The sequence below is a fragment of the Rattus norvegicus genome, chromosome 10 (genome assembly GCF_036323735.1).
Source record: "Rattus norvegicus strain BN/NHsdMcwi chromosome 10, GRCr8, whole genome shotgun sequence".
Lineage (NCBI taxonomy): Eukaryota > Metazoa > Chordata > Mammalia > Rodentia > Muridae > Rattus > Rattus norvegicus.
In genome coordinates, this window is record NC_086028.1 from 52,265,148 (window position 1) to 52,293,087 (window position 27,940).

At 49.5% G+C, this 27,940-nt stretch overlaps 1 protein-coding gene across 1 annotated transcript; it reads left to right on the plus strand.

Moving 5' to 3' along the window:
* Positions 1-4,037: 4,037 nt before the first annotated feature.
* On the plus strand, positions 4,038-27,853 carry Myh3 (myosin heavy chain 3). Its single transcript, NM_012604.1, is given in 41 exon segments — positions 4,038-4,061; positions 4,818-4,875; positions 5,642-5,853; positions 7,799-7,942; positions 8,457-8,613; positions 8,986-9,013; positions 9,311-9,419; positions 9,916-10,008; positions 10,777-10,840; positions 10,925-11,023; positions 13,084-13,187; positions 13,275-13,413; positions 14,008-14,126; positions 14,212-14,361; positions 15,324-15,494; positions 15,580-15,886; positions 16,003-16,073; positions 16,957-17,044; positions 17,129-17,246; positions 17,607-17,730; positions 17,824-17,960; positions 18,454-18,709; positions 18,903-19,145; positions 19,218-19,394; positions 19,522-19,667; positions 19,756-19,846; positions 20,579-20,968; positions 21,060-21,186; positions 22,049-22,167; positions 22,334-22,530; positions 22,963-23,146; positions 23,731-23,896; positions 24,179-24,303; positions 24,790-25,098; positions 25,210-25,413; positions 25,486-25,611; positions 26,379-26,549; positions 26,654-26,758; positions 26,903-26,998; positions 27,137-27,274; positions 27,705-27,853. Coding segments are annotated over 39 exon segments (5,823 nt in total). The 5' UTR covers positions 4,038-4,061; positions 4,818-4,875; positions 5,642-5,649; the 3' UTR covers positions 27,732-27,853.
* The last annotated feature ends 87 nt before the right edge of the window (positions 27,854-27,940 follow it).

Below are 27,940 nucleotides of genomic sequence, written 5' to 3' on the forward strand. Positions count from 1 at the left end.
AGTGATCTGTTGACTTTATAAACTTGGCATAAGCAGACACTAATAGCAATATGAATAAAGTCAAATCATAACACTAAACTGTAATAGTAAATTTTGTGAGGATGCAGTCTCTGTCTTTTGAAAATCCAGAAAAGATCAGATGTGATGGAACAGGCCTTAAACCCAGGAAGCTGAGGCAGGAGAGGGGTGAGTTGGAAGCCAGACTGAAGTACATAAAGAGTTCCTGTTTCAAAAGGGGGGGGGAGAGTCAGCCGAACACCACAACAATATTTTCAGACAGCCGTCTAATTAGAGTAACAGAAAGCATGGGGAGTGGGGGCTGGGAGGGGCAGGTTGATGCCATTCACCATCTTGTCCTGCACAATCAGGGTTAATTCCTAATTCTTCTTTCCACCTCTAGAGATAAAAACCTCCTTGAAGACAGAGAGATTGCTCTCCACCAGTCTTCCCCACTTGCACTGTTTGGTTCTATGCCTCGTGTGTAAATCGTGCTCAGTATATGCTTCCACCACTCAAAAATGGATTTAAAAACATCAGATGGAAGGATGTTCTATAGAACTATAAAGAGACAAAGTCCCCTAAGTAGATTCACTTCTGATGTTCGGAAGAAGAGATCTACAATGGGGCAAATTTAAATATGGACTAAAAGAAATGATATGGGAATTATTGTTCACTGTGTTGTGTGGAGAAATGGGCTTGTGGACATGGTCCTTTTCTCTAGGGGATGCGTAATGAAGTGTAAAGTTTCCTATCTGCTGCTACTTAGTTGAAAATACGCAGCAAAATGGCAGAAAGGGAGAAAAAAGAGAAGATGAAAAGAAGAAGGAAAAGGAGAAGCAAGAGAAGAGAGGAGGAGAAAAGGAGGGGGAGGAAGAAGAGGAGGGGGAAGAGGGGAGGAAGAGAGCAGACTGGCTAAGCGCTGTTGCTTTGTACAAGGGAGAGTGTTGTGATCCTTTGAACTTATCTGTACACTGAAAAAACGTTTCAGTAAGAGAAACAAAACGGGGAAACCATGTGTCGCGGACTTGAACTGAAGGAGCTTTCGCTTTCGGACTCTCTTTGCTTGAACCCCTTCCTGGCTCAGAACCTCTATGCTTCGAACAAGGGGTGGTTTGGACTAGAATAACGGAGTCCCTCATTTCCAGCGACACCCGATTCTCCTCACCGTGGGACGTGGAGAAGGCACTTGATCCAGGAGGCGTGCGCTCACTGAAGCTGACTTCATGCTCTGGCACACCGTGCTCCTGGGGAATGCTTCGTGGCTGGGAGCCCCAGCATCCACATTGTGGGTTCAGACATCAAACAGGAGGCAGATAGCCAGGGAGGAAGCAGCTAGGCCTCGCAGGGCAGGGCGGGTAGGGAGCACCTGGCCTCCTGACCCTGCCTGCATTCCTGAGACATAGTCCATTTTTTTCCAGCTCCTGAGGGATAAATGAAGCCCTGGGCTCCGGCTGTGGGGATTAGCTCTGCCTGTGTGATAGCTCAAAGAACAAGGGTTCCTCTGTTCCCCAGAGGTGGCTAATAATATACTATATGTCATCTGTCCCTTGTTTATCAGAGGAAGAATTCCACGCCAAAAGAGCACCCAGATTGCCTTCGAAAGCTGCCTCTTCTGGTAGCAAGAAATTCTAAGATTTTTTTTCTCTTTAGATAAACACCTTAAAATATAATATCTGCTCTCTTTCCTTGTCTACAATTCAGTAGACACATATTTAGAATAATCCACTCAAGCTTAACCCTTAGGAAGGCGGTCATACCACAGTGCATTCAAATGGAGAAAACAGCTTACATTTGACAAACATTGGCACACCATTTGGCAGATGAGGAAACAGGTCCCTGAAGCACAACATCCTATCCTGTGGTATATCTCATTCTCAGCCCCACGTTCTCTCTGTAGCAGGCCATGCCCACCACTGCTCTGAGTCTTCCCCTTTCTTCAGATGAGTTCCCAAAGGAAACTCGTGGTTTCCTTACACACACCCTCTATACTGCTCTTCTGGCCATAGTTATCGCTGCCATCCATGTTCCTCAGTTTCTGAAGAGCTGTCCTCTGTCTCCAGTGCTGCTCTCGTCACAGTCCCTGGAACCTTCCTCTTTTTCCCACCTTCAAATCCTTACATGTAAAGAAGGGAATTTAGCAAGTGACTTCTTGGGTTCCCTCGGTGGGGTGTGTTTGACTCCACTGTGCTTTCTGACACACTTAGATCTACTCGGATCTACTTGATGGCAGCAGATGAGTCTGACAGCAAGAAAGAAGATAGCTGACTTTAGAAGAGCAGTAGGTACAAGCAACCCAGGCAGAGTAACTCTCTTCTGAGTCCTGGAGGTGTGAATGGCTCCGTTCATACAGACGAGGGATGCTACACAGGAGAAGTGCCTCCCGAGGAACACTGATGAAGAAGAAACTGGAGGCGCCCATATACCTGTGTACTTAATGTCACAAGCATCACCACAGCCTCTTGTACTGTCCTTGGGGGTCTGTTGACATCTGCTCCCTTGATGATACCTAGTAGCTGACCCATGTCTGTCTTGCCCATGTCTTCTCAGGATCTGAACAGGAGATACCACGGAAGCTTGCAACAATGTGCCACTGGGCAAGAAACTCAGAGCCAGGGGCCATACTCTTCTCAGGTGATGGATGAACACTTCAAGACTCATGGTGCTAGGAGCAAGATGGACATTTCAGTCTAAGCTAGAGCAAGAGGAGCAATGAGAAGTCTTGGCTTCACTGTGGTATGATGGCTAGCCAAGCACAGGCGGCGGCGAGCCTCAGCACGCTCTCCAGATAGTCATTTCCTTTGCCTGGCCTCTCTGATATGAAATTGCCTAAATCTTGGGAAGGGATCTCTGAAGGCCCTATGTCTCATCACCCATAACATGGCTTACGCTGGGGAAAGACTGTCTTCCAATTCCACCATAGCTCCTTGAAGTGTCCTAGACAGGAGAGAACATACAGAGGATGTTTAATAACGGTCCCTATGAAGACTTCAGTCCTGCTTTCCCCTTCTACCCTTCCAGTGTATGGGAAGGCTGTGAGGGGATGGTCCTTATTATCAAGTGGGATACATCGGCATGCAGTTCTCTAGTAAATGAACAACCAAGGTCCCACACAACTCAGACCCTCGCCCCAAAGATTGGGCCAAGAAAAACAGAGGGATGGGAATGGACAATTTTCAACTATACCTTGACTCTCTTATTAAGGCTTAATTTTCCAGTCCCAATTTAGAAATGACAGCATCTGTTAGGTGATACCCGCCCCCCCTTTCTCTTCAGTCCCCTACCGTCCCCTCACCTCCCATCTAGGCTGGCAGCTGGCCTTCCCTAATTGGTAATATGTCTTGATAACCACAGGCCCCTAGGCAGCTGTCACTGTGAACACGGGCTGGTGGCATAGCTCCCTGTCATTAACTTGCTTGTTGGTCCTGCTAGAGCTTAAGAAAGGATTAAGTAAATAATGATAGTAATGAGACAGAGAGCAATGGGAGAAAGGGAAGAGATAGGGAAGGAGAAAAAAAAACCCTAAATTCAACAGCCCAAGTTTTACAGTCAAACTGCCCCGCCACAACCTTGGGGTGTGCTGAGTCTGTCTCATAATCCCAAGGGGATTTCGACAGGTCCAATCCCATTTTATTCATTTTTCTCATCAGTGAGCTTTCTAAGCAAATAGCACAATGGTGTGTCCCCTGTTCCCAAGTGGGAGCAGCTTCTTCGTATGATTTCAGGGTGGGATGGCCTGCAGGATGGAGACAGGCAGGGCCCCTGAAGCAAAGACAAGCCCATTGCTCTAGGTGAAGAAGCAACAGCCCTGAGTCCAGAGCAAGGCATCTCAAATTCCCTGCTTTCTACAGTTGGAAAAATGGTTTCGGACCCTGCTCATTTCTATATATACTTTCCCCTTGGCAACGATGAAAAATACGTGTGGAGGGGGCCAGTTCTCAGCCTGTGGTGTCAGTCATTCTCTTTCCAAATTTAGAGAAAGAATGAGCCCAGGGGGTTAGTGGTTAGCCTATAAAAGCCCAGGGGGCGGCTCTCCTCTGTGCTTCACTCTGCCACAGTCAGAGGTAAGTAAACTCTCTTCATATCTCTTTGGCCTTTGCTGCTTCCCTGCCTGGTTGGGTCACTGCCCTGGGCTGTGGCCCTCCCTGGCTTTGTTATAGCAGGTGAGGCTCATTTATCTTTTCAAGGCGTCCTCAAAGAATACAGTGGAGTGAGATGTGAGGCTGTGCCTGCCACCCACTGCCTCTAGCAGGTCATCGAAGCTGGGGTCCTGCACCCTCTTTCTTTCCTCTGTTTGGGAAGGATCCTGTTGGACATGCATAAGGCCATGATGCCATGTTCTCCTGTTGCCTCTCTGATCCACAGAGTGAACAGGGGACTCTGCACTCCCTACCTGGACTCTATACCCATTGAGTGTTCAGTTGCCTCAAGACTGCATACTTGCTCACCAGGTTTAAATTCCATAATCTCAGCATTGTCTCCACTTTCAGATAACCAGGAGGCCTGACCCCAACTGCTAACACAAGCTTTTACTGGCAGGGACTCCGTCCATTTAGAATCCCTGCCCTGTTCACAATAGAGGATCTTGGAGTCTGAAGAAACTGTCTGGAGTGGGTTAGAGGAGCCAATCTGTCAGGCAGCTGGTAGCTATGCCTAGCTGTAGACCACGACTTGTCTGCAGTTATAGGGCTGGTCTCAGGGCTAAGGCTCTTTCTGTCCAGTCCTTTCTGTGTCTGAATTGAGCCTCACCAAGGTCTGGTTCATCATAGAAGCAGACAACATGGTGATCACTAAGCTTCTCTGTGCCCATGCTCTTGCAGGTCCCATAGGTCCACAGCTGCTGCTGCTGCTCTCTGCTGTCCTGCCGGTGTGACTCAGGTGAGAATTGGGGCCACATCCCAGGGCTTCAAGAAGTCTTCAGGTAAACCCAGATCACCCATTGCCCCCTCACGCCTGTGCCCTGAGGAGTTACAGATCTTAGATACAGAAGAATAGGCTTCCTCCCCAGGGCTGCAGCTAGAAGTTCCCATTTATTCTTTGTGGTGGTTTGCTGGTTTTTTGAGACAGGATCTCACTATGTAGCCCTGGATGGCATGGCATAGAACTCACTAAGTAGACCAGGCTGCCTCTGCTTCTGAAGTGCTGAGATTTAAAGGAATAGACCACCGTGCCTGGGAGGAAGAGGCCATGTCAATTAAAAAGCAGTTCAAACTGCCTCTGCCATTTTCTGCTCAGCATCCTCTCTTTGAGGAATGCCTTTACTTATTTTTATTATGGTATTTAACTTGGGATGTTCTGTTCTCCATACCTGTACTTCTCAGAAAAGGAAGACAAAGTGTCAAAAGTGGCATTTCAAAGGCTCCTTCACCAGACTGAAAGAATCAAGAGACACTTGGATTAAACAGATTCTAAGCCCATGGCATACAGTAGCAACTCAACAAACACGAGTGGATTATGTTTTCCCAGTGCTGAGCCCTCGTGTGAAGCTCCACTGGGCATGGGACAGGCCAGATCTCCTTGACCTTGTCTGAGAGGCTGCCATCCACTTCAGGGTGACAGGTTGATACTAGGATGGGCAGGAGGCTGCCGGCTGCCGGCTGCCGGCCCAGGGAGCAGCTGGGCTGACTGGCGGTTTGTTTTGCAGCCAACACTATGAGTAGCGACACCGAGATGGAAGTGTTTGGCATAGCTGCCCCTTTCCTCCGAAAGTCGGAAAAGGAGAGGATCGAAGCTCAGAACCAGCCCTTTGATGCCAAAACCTATTGCTTTGTGGTTGACTCAAAGGAAGAATATGCCAAGGGGAAAATTAAGAGTAGCCAGGATGGGAAAGTCACGGTGGAGACAGAAGACAACAGGGTAAGGCATTTGCTTTTTCTCTTTCTCAGCACTGGCCCACGCTCCTCACATGACGTTGCATAAGCATGTACTCCTCCACCCACTTCTGGAGTCAGAGCCTGGCTCTGGAATTCAGCATCCGAAACAGCGCTGGCAACCCAGCCGCCAGAAGAAAGCCGAATGCCCTAGCCTATGTGGGAGAATGGGAGACGGGTCCCCAGGTGGCTGATTAAAGCATTTACTTTTGGGTGTCTTTTTATCACTGCCTTGTTCTGGGCCAGACACCAATCTCAATGTCTCAAGGGTGGAGTGTTTTTAGAACACCCACCCTTTGTGGGTTCGCCTAGCTCTGTCCATGGTCATCCAACCAAGGAAGGCGGGGTGATGTATAAGAAATGCTATAGGACAACAAGGTCAAAGAACCAGGCTCTCTGGAACTGGAATGGGACGGGCAACTGAGTTCACTGTGTTCTGTGGGAGGAAGGGAGGAATTTGGGGGCTTTCGAAAATCCCGAATCTGGAAATGTTTCAAGGAAGAAAACAAAAGAACTGTGGGTATGGCTCAGTGATAGAACGGCATACGCAAAGTCCTGCTTTCAATCGTCACATTCAGTCACCACCTGTGTCAGGGTGGGTGTAACGGAGGTAGAAGCAGAGACAGAACAGAAGATGCAAGAGACAAAATGGCGGCATTCGTTGGAGCAGGGAGGAAATGGGCAGCACCAGCGTGGAAGCTCCCAGAACGAAGGCATCGCTACATATCTAAGATTAAAAATCTGAGAAAGGGCTTCCACCGCAGGACAGAAGGCAGGGGCTAAACTCAACGTAGGATCCTCACAGGGTCTAGAACATGCCTGAGAGGTGTCAAGAGAGTCCACAGCCTAAGTGGATTAAGGGAGGGAAGGAAGGCAGCTCTGTGGCCCACAGTGCTCAAGGACCGGCTTTTCCAGAGTCACTCCTAAAGAGAGAGGAGGGCAGGGACTGATAACCCCACCTGCAGGTCCTTAGGCCCTCCACAGAGGACAGCCCCAGGGCTTGGTGGTGAAAGTCTTGCTCTCAAAGCGGAGGCCAATGGCTCTTCCCCAAGAGCAGGGAAATTGGTAAAGGAAGTAGGATGGGGTTTGGTTTTCAGCAATGGAGGGCTGAATTACATAGATGGGGGCGTGGTTCTCAGCGCTGATTGGCTGCTTCTACAGGGCAGTGACGTTAGCAGGCTCTGTGGGCACTCCCAGGGCTACAGTGCCTTCTCTAATTCCCTGTTGTCGTTGGTCAAGATTACTGCAGACATTATCTTTTCTCTTAGCAGGTAGGAGAGCTATAGGGACAACCGAAGTCATAGACAAATAACTTCCTCTGACTCCAAATTCTGTGTTACAGGCCCCTACTTAGTCCTCAGAAATCTTCTTTCATCACATTGGTTGCCATCCCCCAACTCCAGGTCCAAGAGAAACACACACACACACACACACACACACACACACACGCACGCACGCACGCACGCACGCACGCACGCACGCACATGCGCAGAGAATGGGAGAGACAGAGAGACAGAGAGACAGAGAGTGAGACAGAGGGACAAAGAGACACAGAGACACAAAGGGAGACAGAGAGAAAGACACACAGAAAGAGACAGAGACAGAGAGACAGACGTCCTGAGTGGACTTCATTTTAGAAATCGTTTCTTTATGAGTTATCAAAAGAAGTATGGGATAATAGTAAAGGTGAAACATATATATTACATATATAATACATGTATATGTGTATCTACATATATGTATGTATTCTGCATGTATTTTTTCTCCCATAGACCTATGTGGGAGCAGACCACATGCTTTCCCACTGCCACATACCTCGCTTTTCCTCACTGTCACCAGGCATTTCCTCTGCTCCCTGCAGTCTCTCCTAAGGTGCCAGACATCCACGGCAATCCAATGGCTGGGGAACATTAATGACTTTTCCCTTCCAGACCCTGGTGGTTAAACCAGAGGACGTGTATGCCATGAACCCTCCCAAGTTTGACAAGATCGAGGACATGGCCATGCTGACCCACCTGAACGAGCCTGCTGTGCTGTACAACCTCAAGGACCGATACACGTCCTGGATGATCTACGTGAGTGGCTACTCACCAACAGGCTATGCTGGGACATTAGCTGGGTGCTGGGGAGTGGGGAGAGGCACTTTGAAAGATTCTCGTTTGCCTGGCCAAAGGAGAGGAAATGAAGTAGAGAAGTGAATGACCAGACAAGGAGAGATAGATGGGATGGGAAGGGGAGGGGCTGGAGGAAGGGAGGGAGGGAGGAGGAAGGCGAAGGAGGAGCTAAGATTGGGAGGAGGAGCTCCAAAGAGCAAAAAAGCTGAGGTTACCTTGAGCTTGGTATTAGCTGTGGGAGGACTGGCTACTCTCCCCCTTGAGTTTCAGTTACTTCATTCATCACTAGAAATCACGATTTCTTTATGAATTATCAAAAGAAGCCTGGAGTGTTAGTAAAGGCAATATATATACATATGTATATATGTATATATATGCAGTACATGTGTATATGTATATATGTATATACATATGTATGTATGTATGTATGTATGTACATATGTAAGTACGGATGTATTTTCTTTTCCTCCCATAGACCTATTCAGGCCTCTTCTGTGTCACCGTCAACCCCTACAAGTGGTTGCCGGTGTACAACCCTGAGGTGGTGGATGGCTACCGAGGCAAAAAGCGCCAGGAGGCCCCGCCCCACATCTTCTCCATCTCTGACAACGCCTACCAGTTCATGCTGACGGGTGTGTTTTCGAGAAGGAAGTATGCACTAGACAGGCTTGGGGGCACTCTGGTGTGAAGCCCTAGAGAAGGAGGGGCAAGGAGGAAAAGAGGTTTTAGGTCCTTGGGGTGAGGAGTTTGCATTTAACATAAGTATTGGTGAGACCATAGGAAAGAGTATCCCTACCAATCAGAAGACTGTGAGATCAGAGGATGAGAAGCCTCATGGTTCTCAGGACAGACACTTTTTAAATCCCCACCTGTGACTAAGCAGACAAACAAACAAGTAAATAAATAAAGGGAAGAGGAAAGGAACAGTTGAAACCCACTCTTGCATGACGAATAAGAACCTCTTTGGACATAGCCATCAGCTCTGCTTTCTTCCCCTCACACAGATCGTGAGAACCAGTCCATCCTGATCACGTGAGTATCCCTGCTTAGAGAGGCCTCTCAGCTGGGGCCATGGATGTATCCCTCAGCTCTATTCATTAGACAGTGCTTGGAGCACAGCCCATGGTGAAAAGACAGCTTGGGGTGATTCAAACAAGCCTCAGAAAACGAGTAGTACCCATGCTTGGATCAACTAAGGCTGTAGCCCAGGTCCTCTCTGTGGCGACTCATTTGATGTGTGTGCCAGACGTGTTGAAGACCACTGGATGACATGCCAGGGTGCTGGTTTATGAGTAGGACCGACTTCTCTGTCTCCGTCTTTCTAAATAGCGGAGAATCCGGGGCCGGGAAGACGGTGAACACCAAGCGTGTCATCCAGTACTTTGCAACAATTGCAGCCACTGGGGACCTTGCCAAGAAGAAGGACTCCAAAATGAAGGTGGGGACGGGAGCAAGGAAAGAGGCTGGACGGGCATAAGGGACAGCTTGGGGTTGACCGTGGATTCAGACCCCTGTGATTCCTTAGCAGATGAGATTTGAAGACTTTATAAGGGGGGGGGGATATGGAGTCAAATCCGTGAGTTTGTTCCTTCAGGGTGGCCTCACAGAGAGCAGCCCAAGAGCACAGTGAGGAACACATATCCCCTGACTCGGTGTACTGCAAGGGCGTGGGAGGAACACAGGCAGCCTCATTAACTGAAGGGTCAAACGAAGGCATGGCCACTCAAGAGATCCAGCTGCTGACAGGGACTTGAGAGAGGCAGCAGTGTTTCAAGGAGGCCATGCTGCTCCATTGGCCTTTGAGTCATCAAGTCACCGGGGCAGCGAGCAAGCTAGGCAGGCAGGAAAAGCAGAGCAGGTGGCAATTTCTTAAAAATGAGGATTTTTGCAGCTTACAGGCACATTTTCCCTTCCTCTTTGGATTTCTTACTTAGGGGACCCTGGAAGATCAAATCATCAGCGCCAACCCCCTGCTGGAGGCCTTTGGGAATGCCAAGACCGTGAGGAATGACAACTCTTCCCGCTTTGTGAGTCTGCCCTTGAGTATGATAGGCTCTTCTTCCCGGCCTGCTGGACAGTTCAAGAGCTTAGGGAACTTACAGCCCGGTGGAAAGAGACAGTGAAAGAAACAATGCACAGCCATGTGTGTGAGGTTCAAAAACCCAAGGCTGTAACTGAGAAACTGGGGACCAGGTCCCCAACAGATAGGGCTAGATGATAAGGGCTTTCTAGGCGCTGGGAATATGAGTCGAAGCTGCAGGGTAAGGAAGGGAATGAGGGAAAGAGTGGCTTGGTTCTCCCCAGGGTGGGACCGTGTTTGGAGCACTCCTGCAGAGGCTCCATGTGACAGATGGGGAAGCAGAAGATGGAGAGACTTGTCACTAACAAGGGATGCACTGTCCCTTGTTATTAGCTGTCTTCAGACACACTTCAGAAGAGGTCATCAGACCCCATTACAGATGGTTGTGAGCCACCATGTGGTTGTTGGGAATTGAACTCAGGACCTCTGGAAGAGCAGCCAGTGCTCTTAACCTCTGAGCCATCTCTCCAGCCCTTGGGTTTTGTCTTAAGTGCAGTAGGAAGGATTCTGTAATCAGGGAAGTGACATGGTTCAGCACCTGGGTTATTTCATTAATGGGATATGAGAAATCCCGGAGGAGGCAGACACACCAGATAGGAGAAGAGGGGACAGGAGGGAAGACCTACTGGTGAAAGGCTCCTATGGGCAGTGCTCAGGAATCCAGAGGAAGTTCCTCAGTCATGGAAGGATCTGCTCTCCCTCTCTCTCTATGCAGGGCAAGTTCATCCGCATCCATTTCGGCACCACTGGGAAGCTGGCCTCTGCAGATATTGAAACTTGTAAGTAGGCTCGTTGAGCTGGGTGAAGCCTCCAAGCCACGGGGAGCATTGTGAACCCTGACCGGCCCTGTGTTTCTGTTCCAGATCTGCTGGAAAAGTCCAGAGTCACCTTCCAGCTGAAGGCTGAGAGAAGCTATCACATCTTCTACCAGATTCTTTCCAACAAGAAGCCGGAACTGATCGGTAAGCTGATGGGGTAGGGTGCAGGTGGAGGGGATGACGTCACCCTTTGGGCAGTTGGATCATTAGAGCCCGGAGAGTTGGTCGTACCTGCAGATGACTCTTACAGTCAATGCAGAATTATATCAGCCACAGGATATAGCTCTTTGGGAGGCGGCTGTATCAGGTTTTGGAAGTGTATATGTTGTCTGCTGGTGTATGTATGAGAATGACACTGGGTGTCTTCCCTGATTTCTCTAAACCTTGTTGTATTAAGGCAAGGGCTCTCACTAAGCCTGGAGCTACTGTAGCTTGACAGAATGCTGCTAGGATCCACGTCTCTGCCTTCTGAGGATTACAAGCAGACGCCCCCCCCCCCCCCCGACTTTTATATGAGTTTAGGGGATTCAAACTCTAGTCCTTATAGCTTTCACGGCAAGCTCTTTACCTGCTGAGCCATCTCCCCAGGCTCACTGTACCAATTTGAAAAATCTGACCAGATGTGCTGTAATGGAGCAAAATCATTACTGGTTCCATGGTGGTCTTTGAATAGTTAAGCACTTAATGGTTCTTGAGCGCCCTCTTGTGTTTCAACATAGGAATTGATCTCAGCTCGCATAAGGCCGGTGCAAACTGATTAAGGACCCAGAGGGTCATTCTATCTCTATATTTTTTCAGCTGATAGAGGCCTGTGTGTTCACTACCTTCCTTACTTTCTGTCTGTGATAGCTAAGCCTCCTGATCTCCATCCTGCAAACAGGCTGTCAGTTTTCAACCAACTTTAAAACAGCTATCCCAATCAGCCTATGGTTTCTCCAGCTTGGGCTCCCATTACCCAGTTTTACTTGTTCACTATCCCAAACATACACTGGCTTGCAACATTCATTTGCAAAGCAAAACCACGGATATGTTTTCCTAGGATCCTCAACTTACATGGCATGGGAGATTGCCCTTTCCCTTAGACCAGTAGTAGTTCTCAACCTAGGAAGGTTGAAATGCTAGAACCCTTCAATACAATTCCTCACATTGGGGTGATCCCAACCATAAAATTATTTCTGTTACTACTTCATAACTATCATCTTGCAATGCTTAAAAAATATCTGTGAAACACACATGGTATGCACTCATTGATAAGTGGATATTAGCCCAAATGTTTGAATTACCCTAAATGCACAGAACACATGAAACTCAAGAAGGATGACCAAAATGCGAATGCTTCACTCCTTCTTTAAAAGGGGAACAGGAATACCTTTGGGAGGGAATAGGGAGGCAAAGTTTAGAACAGAGGCAGAAGGAACGCCCATTCAGAGCCTGCCCCACATGTGGCCCATACATATACAGCCACCATACTAGATAAGATGGATGAAGCAAAGAAGTGAAGGCCGACAGGAACCGGATGTAGATCTCTCCTGAGAGACACAGCCAGAATACAGCAAATACATAGGTGAATGCCAGCAGCAAACCACTGAACTGAGATCAGGACCCCCGTTGAAGGAATCAGAGAAAGAACTGAGAGAGCTTGAAGGGGCTTGAGACCTCATATGAACAACAATGCCAAGCAACCAGAGCTTCCAGGGACTAAGCCACTACCTAAGGACTATACATGGACTGACCCTGGGCTCCAACTGCATAGATAGCAATGAATAGCCTAGTAAGAGCACCAGTGGAAGGGGAAGCCCTTGGTCCTGCCAAGACAAAACCCCCAGTGAATAGGATTGTTGGAGGGGGCGGTAATGGGGGGAGGATAGGGAGGGGAACACCCATAAAGAAGGGGATGGGGAGGGGTTAGGGGGATGTTGGCCTGGAAACTGGGAAAGGGAATAACAATTGAAATGTAAATAAGAAATACCCAATTTAATAAAGGTGGAGGAAAAAAAAAAGAAAATATCTGTGTTTTTCCAATGGTCTTAGATGACCCTGAAGAAAAAGCCTTTTAACCCCAAAAGGGGTCACGAGCCACAGGTTGAGAACCACTGCTCTAGGGTATTCTACTCCTGCACATTTTGGCCCCAGTGGTTGAAGTCCCAGGCCACACTTCCACCTGGTGGAGATCTCATTACACATGTGTGAATTCCTCATTTCAGAGTTGCTGCTGATTACGACCAACCCTTACGACTACCCATTCATCAGCCAGGGTGAAATCCTGGTGGCCAGCATCGATGATGCTGAGGAACTGTTGGCTACAGACGTAAGAAGGACTTACGGTAGAGAGGTGGGAGAACCTCCACGTAGGGAGGGCAATGAATGGGCAGACATGCTGTTCTTTCCACTGCAGAGTGCCATTGACATCCTGGGCTTCACCCCGGAGGAGAAATCTGGACTCTATAAACTGACAGGGGCTGTGATGCATTATGGGAACATGAAGTTCAAGCAGAAGCAGCGAGAGGAGCAAGCTGAGCCAGATGGCACCGAAGGTACAGAGTCACCACAGCAGGCTTCAGAGTGGAAGCGGAGAGGTCACTCCCCTGGGGCCATCCAGAACCTGTTTTAAAAATGATTAATCTGTCTTTCCCTCTGGAGAGGTGGATGAACCTTTCCTGGGTCTGCAATGAACATAAGGAAACATCACCATCTATTAAAAAACACTTATTAGTTTAGTGTGTATGTGTGTGTGTGTGTGTGTGTGTGTGTGTGTGTGTGTGTGTGTGTGTGTGTGTGTAAGGATTCTACACCTCATGTGTTGAAGTCAGAGTACAACTTTAAGAGTCAGTTCTCTCCACAATGCAAGTCTTTGGGACCAAACCCCGTTGCCGGGTATGGTACCCCATGCCTCTACCTGTTTAGCCATCTCTCTGGTCCCTCTACCCCCCTTCTGCTGAATTGCTACAAAGGTCTTCTTCTGGATGCAATGTGAAATGGCCAGGGACTTCCAAACCCAATCCTGTTGCTCCATGAAGTCTGCCACACTCTCTGGATGGTGTAGTGCCATGGGCCCCACAGAGATGACAAGGAGTAAGAAAATTGCTTTCCTTCTGCCTCACTCAACATGATCTTTCCTTTCTTACCAGTGGCTGACAAAACAGCCTACTTGATGGGCCTGAACTCTTCAGACCTCCTCAAAGCCTTGTGCTTTCCCAGAGTGAAAGTTGGGAATGAGTACGTTACAAAAGGCCAAACTGTGGACCAGGTAAGGACTACCTCAAGTGCAGGAGGGGCGGAGGACCCTCATGGCCGCAGCCTTCTTACCAGTTCACTGGCCTTTCCTCCGACAGGTTCACCATGCTGTGAATGCTCTCTCCAAGTCCGTTTATGAGAAGCTGTTCTTGTGGATGGTCACTCGTATTAACCAGCAGCTGGACACAAAGCTACCAAGACAACACTTCATTGGGGTTTTGGACATTGCGGGTTTTGAAATTTTTGAGGTTTGTATTATTTATGTCTTATCTCTTCATACGGGAGTTTTCATAATCCTAAAAAGAGGGTACCAAGATGGTTTTCTTGTAGGAAGGATAGAAGGAGTGAGATGGATAGAAGAAAGACAGAACATCAGGACAGTGCGTGTTATTTTAAGACAATTGGAGAGGCCTGGGAGATGATTGACTCAGTAAACTGCCTGCCTTGAAAGTCGGGAGAGCTCAGTATGATTTCTAGACTACTCAAGTTAAAAAACAAAACAAGCTGGGCGTGGTGATGTGTTCTCAGAAGTGGAGATGCAGAGACAATCAGATCCTTGGGGCTCGCTGGCCAGTCAGCCTACCCTACCCAGAAATTTCCAGGCCAAGAAATCCTGTGGAGTTAAAAAAAAATAAAGAAAAAGAAAAAAATATGGGTATTGGATGTTGCTTGGGGAATGACACCCAAAGTTGTCTTCTGGCCTCTGCAGGGGTATACACACACACACACATGCCTGTGCACCCACACGTATTGTGCACATGTGAATATTTCATACATGCTGATACACACAGGGCTGTAGTCCTTCCTTCAAGTGGACTTTCACAAGATATCACCAAATGGGTAGAATTAAGAAAAATCTAATAGGGGGCCAGAGAAGTAGATACTGTCAATCATGTACTAGTTGACATAATTCTCTGACTGGTTCTGAGTTAGGAGCAAATGTGTGTATTTAGTGTTTGCCAGGTGGCAGCCATGCAGGTGGGGAGATGGGAAGCTTGTAGTTTAGTTGAGAAGAAACAGAAGCCTGTCGGGCATGCAGAAGCACAGGAGGGGCCCAGAGGCGGGAGAACCATGTAGGTGGAAGGCTCGTGATTGGCTCTGAAAGCATAGCCAAGCAGGTGGGACCTGACCCTTGAGAAGGAATTCAGACTGCGTTTCCATTTTGAAAGAGGTTTGATTTTTTCGCATGCACGTTTTATTTTGGCGCCAGTATAACAGCCTGGAGCAGCTGTGCATCAACTTCACCAACGAGAAACTGCAACAGTTTTTCAACCACCACATGTTCGTGCTGGAGCAGGAGGAGTACAAGAAGGAAGGCATCGAGTGGACCTTCATCGACTTCGGGATGGACCTGGCGGCCTGCATCGAGCTCATCGAGAAGGTATCCCCCTCCGTCTGCTCTGTGCCCCCTCCCTCCCCATGTGCTTTCTGCTCCTGTTTACTCTGCTGCTTCATCTCCCCTTCAGCCGATGGGCATCTTCTCCATCCTGGAAGAGGAGTGCATGTTCCCCAAGGCGACAGACACCTCCTTCAAGAACAAGCTGTATGACCAGCACCTTGGAAAATCCAACAACTTCCAGAAGCCTAAGGTGGTCAAAGGCAAGGCCGAGGCCCACTTCTCCCTCATCCACTATGCGGGCACCGTGGACTACAGTGTCTCGGGCTGGCTGGAGAAGAACAAGGACCCCCTGAATGAGACCGTGGTGGGGCTGTACCAGAAGTCTTCCAACAGACTCCTGGCCCATCTCTATGCCACCTTCGCTACGACAGATGGTAAGTAACGGACTTCAGACACAGGAGCTTTGTCTTCACACAATCTTCCTTTCCCACGGCACCCAAAAGTCGCAATACATCCACTCACAGTGCCTGGGCCCTTTGGTGTCTTTCAGCTGACGGTGGGAAGAAGAAAGTCGCTAAGAAGAAAGGCTCTTCCTTCCAAACAGTGTCTGCGCTGTTCAGGGTAGGACAAATTTGAGTTAATCCACTCACAGTTCACCTGAGTCACAGCAAAATGAGCACCGTTGAGATCCTAGGCCTGGTTTATTCAAGAGTAGTAATGCTGGCTGCCTGACAGCTCTCTCAGAGTGAGATCAATTGACAGTCTGACAATATACAGATGAGGTTTAACAAATGTGGGGCCTGGGTTTGTTCCATCGTGTACTGTAACTAGCAGGTCTGGCTGGCTGGGGGCAGTGAGTTCTCAGTTCCAATTATCTAGTTGCCTGCAGTGCGCCTGCAGTAGTACCCAGGCCCCTGGCAGGGACAGACACATTTTCTGCGTAGATTTCAGAAACCATTTTGTAGTTGGTGGCCATCTTGCAACCTGGGAGAAAGATGACTGAGGCAGGTCACATTTCCCTGTGTTTGGGACCAAACATAAGACTTCAGTTTTCTTCTTCTTTTTTGATTAATCCGTATATAATGAGATTTCTCAAGGATGGGACCCAAATCTAAACACGACGTTCATCTGTGTGTTTCATATATGCCTTGTGCAGCAAGGACGTAGATCGTTTTACATGGTATATGATCATGTAGGCTGTTTTGCCTACATAAGGTGGGACGTTCGATTTGTGTATCATGTTTGTACTCAAAAAAATTCAGATTTATAGAAGAAAAACACTCCAGATTTTTAGAGCACTTTAGATTTTAGATTTTCAAGGTGGGGATGTCCAAGTCACGGCCGTTGTCTACGTCTCTAGGTTCATGACTATTCAAGGACAGAGTTAACGTCACAACTCTTAAGTTGAAGCCATAGAGTTTAGTTTTCACCACCACGCAACTATCTGTCTCCGTGGAAGTTCACAGTAGGCTGCCAAAGGAAATGTTTATTTTTTTTCTTTTAGGAAAACTTGAACAAGCTGATGTCCAATTTAAGAACCACTCACCCACACTTTGTGCGCTGTATAATACCCAATGAAACCAAGACCCCAGGTAAGACGCCTGCCAGCCCTGAGGTTACCGCTCAGTCTTTAAGGACCTGTGGGTGAAGCTCGGGTATCCTGCCTGTGTTCTTAGGGGCCATGGAACACAGCCTGGTCCTGCACCAGCTGAGGTGTAACGGGGTGCTAGAAGGCATCCGCATCTGCAGGAAGGGGTTCCCCAACAGGATTCTGTATGGAGACTTTAAACAGAGGTACACCGTCAAAATGCTCTGTTTGTCCTTTGACATGGATAAGGGTTGGGATTTGAGGGAAGAAATATTACATGAAAAGACCCATTTCAAAAAGGCAGTTTTGGTTGGTCTTCCATGTCTACGGTTTGGTCGAGGTTCATGCTCCTGTGCTGTCCACGTTTCTTTGGAACTTGTCTGATATACAACAGGGGAGGGAAAGAAAGCCCTGGTCCAGGAGTCCCACGGCCTAGATCCCAGCAAAGTGGCTATGGGAAGGTTGCTTTACTTCCTGGGAACTAGACTTTCTGGTCTGTAGGAAGCGATGCCTGCAATCACAGAGCACTGCCAACAGCCTGATCGTTTCCGTGTCCACCATGGCAGATACCGAGTGCTGAACGCCAGTGCCATCCCGGAGGGCCAGTTCATTGACAGCAAGAAAGCTTGCGAGAAGCTCTTGGCTTCCATTGACATCGACCACACACAGTACAAATTTGGACACACCAAGGTGATGTATCAGTTCCGCCTCGTGCTGTAGGCCTTCGCATCCTCTTAACACAATGAGCCGGGCAGCTCATTCCTCTCACCCATCCTTTTGAAGGTGTTCTTTAAGGCTGGCTTGCTGGGAACCCTGGAGGAGATGCGGGATGAGCGTCTGGCCAAACTGATCACTCGGACACAAGCCGTGTGCAGAGGGTTCCTCATGCGTGTGGAATTCCAGAAGATGATGCAGAGGAGGTTGGGCGGGGTCTTGGTTTGAGCATGAGCTCTTTGAGAGAGGGTGGAAGTGGGAGGAGAGAATCCCTTGTAGGAATGGGCAATGCTCTGTCTGATGAGACGTGGTTTCTCTGGGTAGCCCCTATGCTGTCCTGGAACTCACTCTGTAGACTAAATTGGCTTCACACTCAAGTGATTTACCTGCCTCTGTCTCCCAAGCACTAGAATTAAAGGCATGCACCACCACTGCCAGGCTGCTTTAAAAAAAATGCCTGCACTATCTGTCTATCCATCCATCCATCCATCCATCCATCTATCCTATCTAATCTATCTATCGATCTGTCTGTCTATCCATGCTTTTTGTTTATGTGAGCAAGTACGTATGCCAAGGCACACTTGTAGCAGTCAGAGGACCACTTGCAGGAGTCAGTCCTTGACTCCACTATGTGGGGCCTGAGAATCGGGCCTGGCTTCGGCACCTTTTCCCTGCTGAGCCGTCTTGCTTTGTTTGCAGGGAATCCATCTTCTGCATCCAGTACAACATCCGCGCCTTCATGAACGTCAAGCACTGGCCCTGGATGAAACTCTTCTTCAAGATCAAGCCCCTGCTGAAGAGCGCCGAGACGGAGAAGGAGATGGCCACCATGAAGGAGGAGTTCCAGAAGACCAAGGACGAGCTCGCCAAGTCGGAGGCAAAGAGGAAGGAGCTGGAGGAGAAGCTGGTCACTCTGGTACAAGAGAAGAACGACCTGCAGCTCCAAGTACAGGCGGTATGTCCTTAGGACTCTTGCTTTTTCAAATCCGAGATTGGATTACGATTTTAGGAAATCTGGATTAACCCGAGGGCGGGGCATGGGTGGGCGTTGGGTTTTTCTTGGAGTGCTTCATGGAGGATTTCACAAAGAAAGATGGCAGTGTTTCAAACCTTCGCTCCTTAAAGGGAATTGTGATTTCTTTTTAAAGGAGAGTGAGAATTTGCTGGATGCCGAGGAGCGATGCGACCAGCTGATCAAAGCCAAGTTCCAGCTGGAGGCCAAAATTAAAGAGGTGACCGAAAGAGCTGAGGATGAGGAGGAGATCAACGCCGAGCTCACGGCCAAGAAGAGGAAGCTGGAGGACGAGTGCTCGGAGCTGAAGAAGGACATCGATGACCTTGAGCTGACACTGGCCAAGGTTGAGAAGGAGAAGCACGCCACGGAGAACAAGGTACACACGTTCTTCTTGCGGTCTCTCTTCAGCTTGATGTATTCACTGCTAAGCAAGCTCGGCTTCTTTTAGGTAAAAAACCTTACCGAAGAACTGGCAGGCCTGGATGAAACTATTGCAAAGCTAACACGGGAGAAGAAGGCCCTCCAAGAGGCCCACCAGCAGACCCTGGACGACCTCCAGGCTGAGGAAGACAAGGTCAATTCTCTGAGCAAGCTCAAGAGCAAGCTGGAGCAGCAAGTGGATGATGTGAGCACTGGGCATCAGTCTCTGGAGTCTGGAGGCTTCAGGGCGGAAGAGCCCTGGGCAGGGGCGGGGCTGGGGTTATCCTACCGGAAATCATCTAATCCTAAAGGGGAAATGATGCCTCTTGCAGTTGGAGAGCTCCCTCGAACAAGAGAAGAAGCTGCGTGTGGACCTGGAAAGGAACAAGAGGAAGCTGGAGGGAGACCTGAAGCTTGCCCAAGAGTCCATATTAGATCTGGAGAACGACAAGCAACAGCTGGACGAGAGGCTCAAGAAGTACGTGTCCCCCAAACACAGCTTCCGTTCCGTGAGTGGCGGGGTGCGGGGGATCCCGTCTTCACGCATCCTCTGTGTCCTGCCGCAGGAAGGACTTTGAATATAGCCAGCTGCAGAGCAAGGTGGAAGATGAGCAGACGCTGAGCCTCCAACTTCAGAAGAAAATCAAAGAGTTACAGGTAGGAGGGGGCGATCAACTCTCGCTTGCCGGTGTGGGTCACTCAGAAACCTGAGCGGTGTCTGCTAAAGTCAGAGTAGGTACGGTAGGACCGAGACTGCCTCATGGGACCTCACTCTGACAGGCTGACATAGCAGTGGTGGCCGTGATGACCACGTCCCCCAAACTTGCAACAGGATACATGGAGGTGGATGGAGAAATGTCCAGGGTAGTTAGTGACCATATGGGGGCAGGAAAAGATTCATTTGGAAGAAAATCAGCAGCATTTGTTTGTTTGGGGGAACATCCACGAGCAGATTCATCTGGTGGGGACATAACCTCTCCTCCATCGTCATCGTCGTCATCGTTGTCGTCGTCACCATCATCACCACCATCATCATCATCATCATCATCATCATCATCATCATCAAATTTTATATATTAACGGGCTTCCATGTGCTGGTTCATCATGTGCTTATACTATTCACTGATCCAGCCCCCTCTTAATCACTTCCCCCACCTTCCTCACCTTTAGCAAACACCGTTTCATATTCAGATTGACCTAAACAAAATTTTCAGGTGAAAACATGCACCGATTGTTTTTCCGGTGTCTAGCGTCCTCCATTTTGCTGCAAATGGTAGGGCTTCTTTTTATAGACGGGTCATACATTCGTGGGTCGATGACCTCTACTCAGACGCCATGTTAGCTGTTGTGACTCTGAGAGTCTCTTGGGCATCTGGCTGCTCTCTATAGGCCCGCATTGAGGAGCTGGAGGAAGAGATAGAGGCGGAGAGGGCCACCCGGGCCAAGACAGAGAAGCAGCGCAGCGACTACGCCCGCGAGCTGGAGGAGCTGAGTGAACGTCTGGAGGAGGCGGGCGGTGTCACCTCTACCCAGATTGAGCTGAACAAGAAGCGTGAGGCTGAGTTCTTGAAGCTGCGCAGGGACCTGGAGGAGGCCACCCTGCAGCACGAGGCCACCGTGGCCACGCTGCGGAAGAAGCACGCGGACAGCGCGGCGGAGCTGGCAGAGCAGATCGACAACCTGCAGCGCGTCAAGCAGAAGCTGGAGAAGGAGAAGAGCGAGTTCAAGCTGGAGATCGACGACCTCTCCAGCAGTGTGGAGAGTGTGTCCAAATCCAAGGTGAGGGGTCGGCTGAGGAGACCCGAAGGGGCACCTGCAGTGGGTCAACCTAAGGTCACCTGCAGACCTCCTTCCTCTTTCCAATCTGCAGGCCAACCTGGAGAAGATATGCCGAACTCTAGAGGATCAGTTAAGCGAGGCCAGGGGCAAGAACGAGGAGACGCAGAGAAGCCTAAGTGAGCTGACCACACAGAAGTCCCGGCTGCAGACAGAAGCGGGTGAGCCAAGCCCCGGATGCTATGCCTGGGTGCCAAGCTGGAGCGCCAGAAGGCTTTCCCGCCCAGGGGCAGCAGCACCCTTTGCGGGGAGAGAATGTTTTGTTTTGCTTGCTTTATTTTAAAGGCAGGGTCCCACTCTACAACCCTGGTTGACCTGGAATTCCTTGTGTAAAACAGGCTTGTCTGGATCTGCCTGACTCTGCTTCTACAACCCTGTTTTTAAAGGCCTGCATCACCACACCTGGTGAGGGAGGCTTTCTAAAAACACAATTTCAGGAAAAAGTCAATGGAAGTAACTCACAGAAGAGGCTGTCCCAAACCTCCTGGAGAACACTGAGTGTCCTCAGTGAAAACAGGAAGCGAGCAGACGGTCAAACTTCCATGAGTGATACAAGTTTGCATCTGACATAGCCTGGATGGGACCAGGAGGAGTCTAGCCTTTCTGCTTCCTGCCCGCCTTCCCGTCTGACTTCTGCATACACCTTAGCTGACCCATATTCACCCAAGAGTATACTTTTGAATTTCCAGAGAGACGAAATCCTAAGTGACACAGCTGGAATCACCAACCACTGGGGAGGTGCTTTGGGAGTGGAGAGGTGCCCTGGTGATGTTCAAACTCATAATGGTTCTCTCGGCTTTCGCTGGCAGAGGTCACTCCTGGTTTTGTAGGGTTTACAGCAGTATTTTATTAGGCTGCTATTTCCTTTTCATGGACACACCCCTACTCTCAAGATGGGGTGAGGGGTCTCACCTTTATTACTTGCACCACCACCCCACCCCCAATTTGGCACAGTGGTTACAGTTGGTTTTTGAGTGAGTGAATGAATGAATGAATGAATGAGCTGTTTCCTTCCTGACACAGGTGAGCTGAGTCGTCAACTGGAAGAAAAGGAAAGCATAGTATCTCAGCTTTCCAGGAGCAAGCAAGCCTTTACCCAACAGATAGAGGAGCTCAAGAGGCAACTGGAGGAAGAGAACAAGGTACCCCGCTCAGAAGGATGTTTTCTTGGTCTCATTTTCAAATGGCTTCTGCAAAATAACAACAAGATTACCTGACAATTCAGCCAGTGCTGAGAACAGGGCACGTGGCACGTGTGCTGCACACAGTCCTAATCCATCCGGGGACCTTTTGATTTTTTTTTTTAAGGCCAAGAATGCGCTGGCCCACGCCCTGCAGTCCTCCCGCCACGACTGTGACCTGCTTCGGGAACAGTACGAGGAGGAGCAGGAAGGCAAAGCCGAGCTGCAGAGGGCGCTGTCCAAGGCCAACAGCGAGGTGGCCCAATGGAGGACCAAATATGAGACGGATGCCATCCAGCGCACGGAGGAGCTGGAGGAGGCCAAGTATGTGTCTCTAATTAGAACCCTTAAGGGATCTCATGGCTTAGCACATTGGCTCTAGAGTGGCTCCGGGATGAAGCTAATGAATGTATCTGTTTTGTTACTGGAGGTTTCCCCATCAAGAGAGTCTTTAAATGTAACATTGGCTGAAATGTGAAATGTAACAGAATGAACTACTTCAGTCTAACGCTCTCCCAACTGAGCTATTTCGGCGCTGCAACAGAATGAACTACTATAGTTCATTGACATCAACTTTGATCCTGGTTAGACCTGAGAAAGGCCACTGATCACAGACTCTGAGCAGATGGGGGATTCTCTTAAGGTTTTTTCGCAGAGGCATGTGAGCCAGGCAATTAGTGTCTCCGGGGTGGTGAGCAGCGATGCTCAAGAAGATTGAAACTTAATGGCGTCGGCTTTCTTTTCATTTTCTTGAAGAAAAAAGCTTGCTCAGCGCCTTCAGGATTCGGAGGAGCAGGTCGAGGCTGTGAATGCAAAATGCGCTTCCTTGGAAAAGACCAAGCAGAGGCTGCAAGGGGAGGTGGAGGACTTGATGGTGGATGTGGAGAGAGCCAACTCTCTGGCTGCCGCTCTGGACAAGAAGCAGAGGAACTTTGACAAGGTGCGGGGGTGCTCCGTGCTGGCTGAGCTCCACGGTGTGGGCATGTTGTAGGACTGTAGGAGACAGGGATAGGCTGCCTGCTCTGCCCTTCTTTAGCATGGTGGCCATAAAAACACTCCTCGAACTTCACTAGCAGTTTGTTTCTCCATCTGTGACATGACCTGGGAATGGGATGAGGCAGAGAAATCCCTTCCGATGACCGTTGTAGCAGTCACACAGTTTCCATCGCTCATACCTGTATCTTTAGGGGCTGAGACTTCAACTTAGGCCCCTCCCTGTGACAGACAAGCATGATTTGAACCACTGCTTTAATGAAATACATCCGTTCAGAGCCTTTTTCTTTTTGTTATTAGGAAAAGGGTAATTATGTCTAGCTAATTTTTTCTTTAAGAATTCATTTGCTTTCTGGATATGACAGTGGTTACTGACTGATTATCTTGAGTAAGCGAATGAAATGAAATCTTTGCTCGTTCAGTAATCTAGACCAGGCCCTAGCTCTGAGAGTAGCCACTTCAGGGGATGACATTCTGTTAGAAGCTCGGCAGAGAGCTCCCTGACAGAATCTTTCCACGCTGCTGCTGCAGGTGTTAGCCGAGTGGAAGACGAAGTGTGAGGAGAGCCAAGCAGAGCTGGAGGCGGCTCTCAAGGAATCCCGGTCCTTGAGCACTGAGCTCTTCAAACTGAAAAACGCCTATGAAGAAGCCTTGGATCAACTCGAAACTGTGAAGCGAGAGAATAAGAACTTAGAACGTAAGCCATTCCGAACCGCCTGAGGTCGTGGGAAACCCAGAGTGTGCGAGGGCGGGTGAGGCTCCGTTATTCAGGCTCCTCCACACCGCTCGGCTGATGCACCGGTAGAAGCCGCTCACCGTTGACAAGCAGTTGTTCTGGGTCTCTATACAATATCTTATCTCTGAGAAGCAGAGGGTTTTAGAGTCCCAGAGAGCTATTGAAAGGCATTTAGTGGGTGCTTCGCATTCCCGGAGCCTGTGTGGCGGCGTCCAAACGCAGTGCAAACTTACTTCATTGCAGAAGAGATAGCAGATCTCACCGAACAAATTGCTGAGAACGGTAAAAGCATCCACGAGCTAGAGAAATCCAGAAAGCAGATGGAGCTGGAGAAGGCTGATATCCAGATGGCGCTGGAGGAAGCAGAGGTGAGGATGGGTCGGGAGGCACAAGCCAGAACAGAGGGCAACAGTGTGTGTCTGAGGCGTTCACACTTCACGCTTCTGGAATCCAGATTCTAAGGCTCGCTCCTTCCCTCTGACTGCGAGGCTGAGTGAGATGATGCCCGTGAGTTATCTTACATGTATTGGAGAGAATCATCACGTTAAAATAGGCTTACTCTTGAAAGTTTACAAACCCTTAGCTGAGGTTAGAATAGCTGTAAGGCGCTTCTTGCCCTTAAGTAACGAGAACATTGTAAATACGTTTCGTGTCCAAGCGCACGATCATAAACGAATAACCGTAAAATGGTTCGCTTCTGCACTGAAGGTAAGTTAGTTTATTTAAAGGTGGCTTTGACTATTATGGGATTTGATTTAGGACTATCTCCTCAGAGCTTTGCTGACCCAATGTCGTGTGACCGGCTCTAGGACAGTGCAGAAACGGTTCGTGTTTTTTTGTTTTGTCTTTTAAAGGCAGCTCTGGAGCACGAAGAAGCCAAGATCCTCAGGATCCAGCTTGAACTGACGCAGGTGAAATCAGAGATCGATAGAAAGATCGCAGAGAAGGATGAAGAGATCGAGCAGCTGAAGAGGAACTACCAGAGGACAGTGGAGACCATGCAGGGCGCCCTGGATGCTGAGGTGCGCAGCAGGAATGAGGCGATCCGGCTGAAGAAGAAGATGGAGGGCGACCTCAATGAGATTGAGATCCAGCTGAGCCATGCCAACCGCCAGGCCGCAGAGACCATCAAGCACCTCCGGAGTGTCCAGGGACAGCTGAAGGTGGACGGAGCTTCCGGGGGTGGGGGGACTTTTCCAGTGTCCAGATCCGAAAAGACTAGGCAAGGCTTGTGGTCCTTGGCCCTCACTTCACACACTTTCTCTTCTGGCCAGGACACCCAGCTGCACCTGGATGACGCTCTCCGAGGCCAGGAGGACCTGAAGGAGCAGCTGGCGATCGTGGAGCGCAGAGCCAACCTGCTGCAGGCTGAGGTGGAGGAGCTGCGGGCCACTCTGGAGCAGACGGAGAGGGCCCGGAAGCTGGCAGAGCAGGAGCTGCTGGACTCCAACGAGAGGGTTCAGCTGCTGCACACCCAGGTGAGGGCAGGAGCATTGGGGTACGAGGGTCCACCTCAGACGCTGTGTATGACACTCCCTCCTCCTCCTCAGAACACCAGCCTCATCCACACCAAGAAGAAGTTGGAGACTGACCTCACACAGCTCCAGAGTGAGGTGGAGGATGCCAGCAGGGACGCAAGGAACGCCGAGGAGAAGGCCAAAAAGGCCATCACTGATGTGAGGCCCCTGCTCCCTTCCTACTGTGACCGCTGATATTGTGTCTCATTAAAGCCCTGCTTTCCCCCAACCCCACGCATGCCTGGTAGAAGTCCACCCTCTTAGGACACACATGGTGTCTGTGCTGACCCCAGACCACTCCCAACTCCCCTCATATTGACTGTTCCCCCTTGTACTGTCCAAAGCCGGCAGATGGGGGAAGGGCAGGATAGGAGTATACTTTTTCTCCTGCCTCCCGAGAGGTGTTTCTTTCACTTGCATCTGGAAATGAGACCCTCTGATGGTGTTCACATTCCACCACATGGCTCCTTTCCTCTCTAACGTTCCTGGGGCTCCAGGCTTTCTGCTTCAGGCTGATGGCGCCACCTACTGCCCTCTACGGGAATATCACCCCAATGCTGTTTTACTTTGCTGTAGTCGTTCGTTACTTAATGAGTCCCTCCTTGATGGGATTCTGTTGTCTCAGGATAATCTCCAAGCCTTAGGATCTTTTGAAACTGTGTGTTGGTGATGATTTTTTTTTTAAAAGACCTCCTGGGCTTTGGACAGGTCTCAAGGAGAGCAGGTTTAGGAGACTGCTCCTCACTCAGTCCTTGTAGAGTTTATTTAATAAAATTTATATCCCAGGTGTAGCTTTTGTCTTGTTTCAACGTGGGAAGTGTGCTTATTCACGACCGTACCCGCTGTCCTTTCTGTAAAGCATGCTCTCTGTTCACTGTGGAATTCCGGCTTCCACAGCCGCAAGATCTTTGAGCCTTGCCTTTCAGGCCGCCATGATGGCGGAGGAGCTAAAGAAGGAGCAGGACACCAGCGCCCATCTGGAGCGGATGAAGAAGAACCTGGAGCAGACGGTGAAGGACCTGCAGCACCGTCTGGACGAGGCTGAGCAGCTGGCACTGAAGGGCGGCAAGAAGCAGATCCAGAAACTGGAGACGAGGGTACTTGCCGAGGGGGAGACTGCCTGGCCAAGCCTTGCCAACCTCCTCTCCCCTCCCCACATTCAGAGCCCAGCGCTAGAATAACGTCCCAAACATCTCTCCAGATCAGAGAGCTAGAGTTTGAGCTGGAAGGGGAACAGAAGAGGAACACAGAGTCTGTGAAGGGCCTGAGGAAGTATGAGCGGCGTGTCAAGGAGCTCACCTACCAGGTAGGTGCAAAGGTCACCTAAGACAAGTTTTCTCTCCAACGTACAAATACTACTCAAAGCTTGGAATTGGACACTTGTGCACCCCTGGACTGGCTGGGCCCTGGTACAAGTGCCCCCCCCCCCCATCCCTTCATTCATTTGCAGAGTGAGGAGGACAGGAAGAATGTGCTGAGATTGCAGGATCTGGTGGATAAACTTCAAGTGAAAGTCAAGTCCTACAAGAGGCAGGCTGAGGAGGCTGTAAGTCAGACGCATGCGTAGCCTGTTCTGTTTCCCACGGTGGGGTGGGTTGGGGAGTGGGGGCGGGGTGGGGTGGGGGAGTGGGAGGGACCGGAGAGAGGATCATGCAGATTTCACCCGCTGAGCTCTTTCCTTTAGGATGAACAAGCCAATGTTCATCTCACCAAGTTCCGGAAAGCCCAGCATGAGCTAGAGGAGGCCGAGGAACGTGCGGATATTGCAGAATCGCAAGTCAATAAACTGCGGGCTAAAACCCGGGACTTCACCTCTAGCCGGGTAAGCTGACCTGGGAACGCCCACCGAAATGCTACTTTCGCCGTCGGAGACTCTCAAGCTCAGAGAAAGAATGTTCTTTACAGCCATTTACCTGGGTGGAGCTCTACTAGAAACACCTTTGTAAAAAAAAAAAAAAGCATTGTCTCTTTAGCGCCCTCTGCTGGTATTAGATGGGTTGTTTAGGAACATCCGCTAAAGGTGGCCGCAGATATCTGCAATTACTGTAACCACAAATCCACTGTGGCTCCTACACCAATTTCTCAGGCTGTGGAGCAATTTCATGTGGGCCATCATGCATCTTCCCAAAGGGCCCCCTAATTCCTTGTGTCCCGCTGAAATATACAAACAACTCTTTGATGCTTGCGAGAAGAGGGGTCCAGAAAGTGTCTCTGTTGCCTGACTTGACTGAGAGCATCTGCGTTCTCTCTAGATGGTGGTCCATGAAAGTGAGGAGTGAGCATGTCCTCCTGGTGAGGGGCAGAAGATATGCAGAATGTATGTTTTCGTGGCTCCTGACCATCCTGCTTAATTTCCACGTAACCCCTTTCCACATGCAATAAAATTTGCCTTGTTTCAAGTTGGGTCTTTTGTCTTGTGCATTTCTCTCATTTCCTCAGAGGAGTTTATTCCTCTTTTGGCAATTTTTATGCTGGGTGCTGAAATATT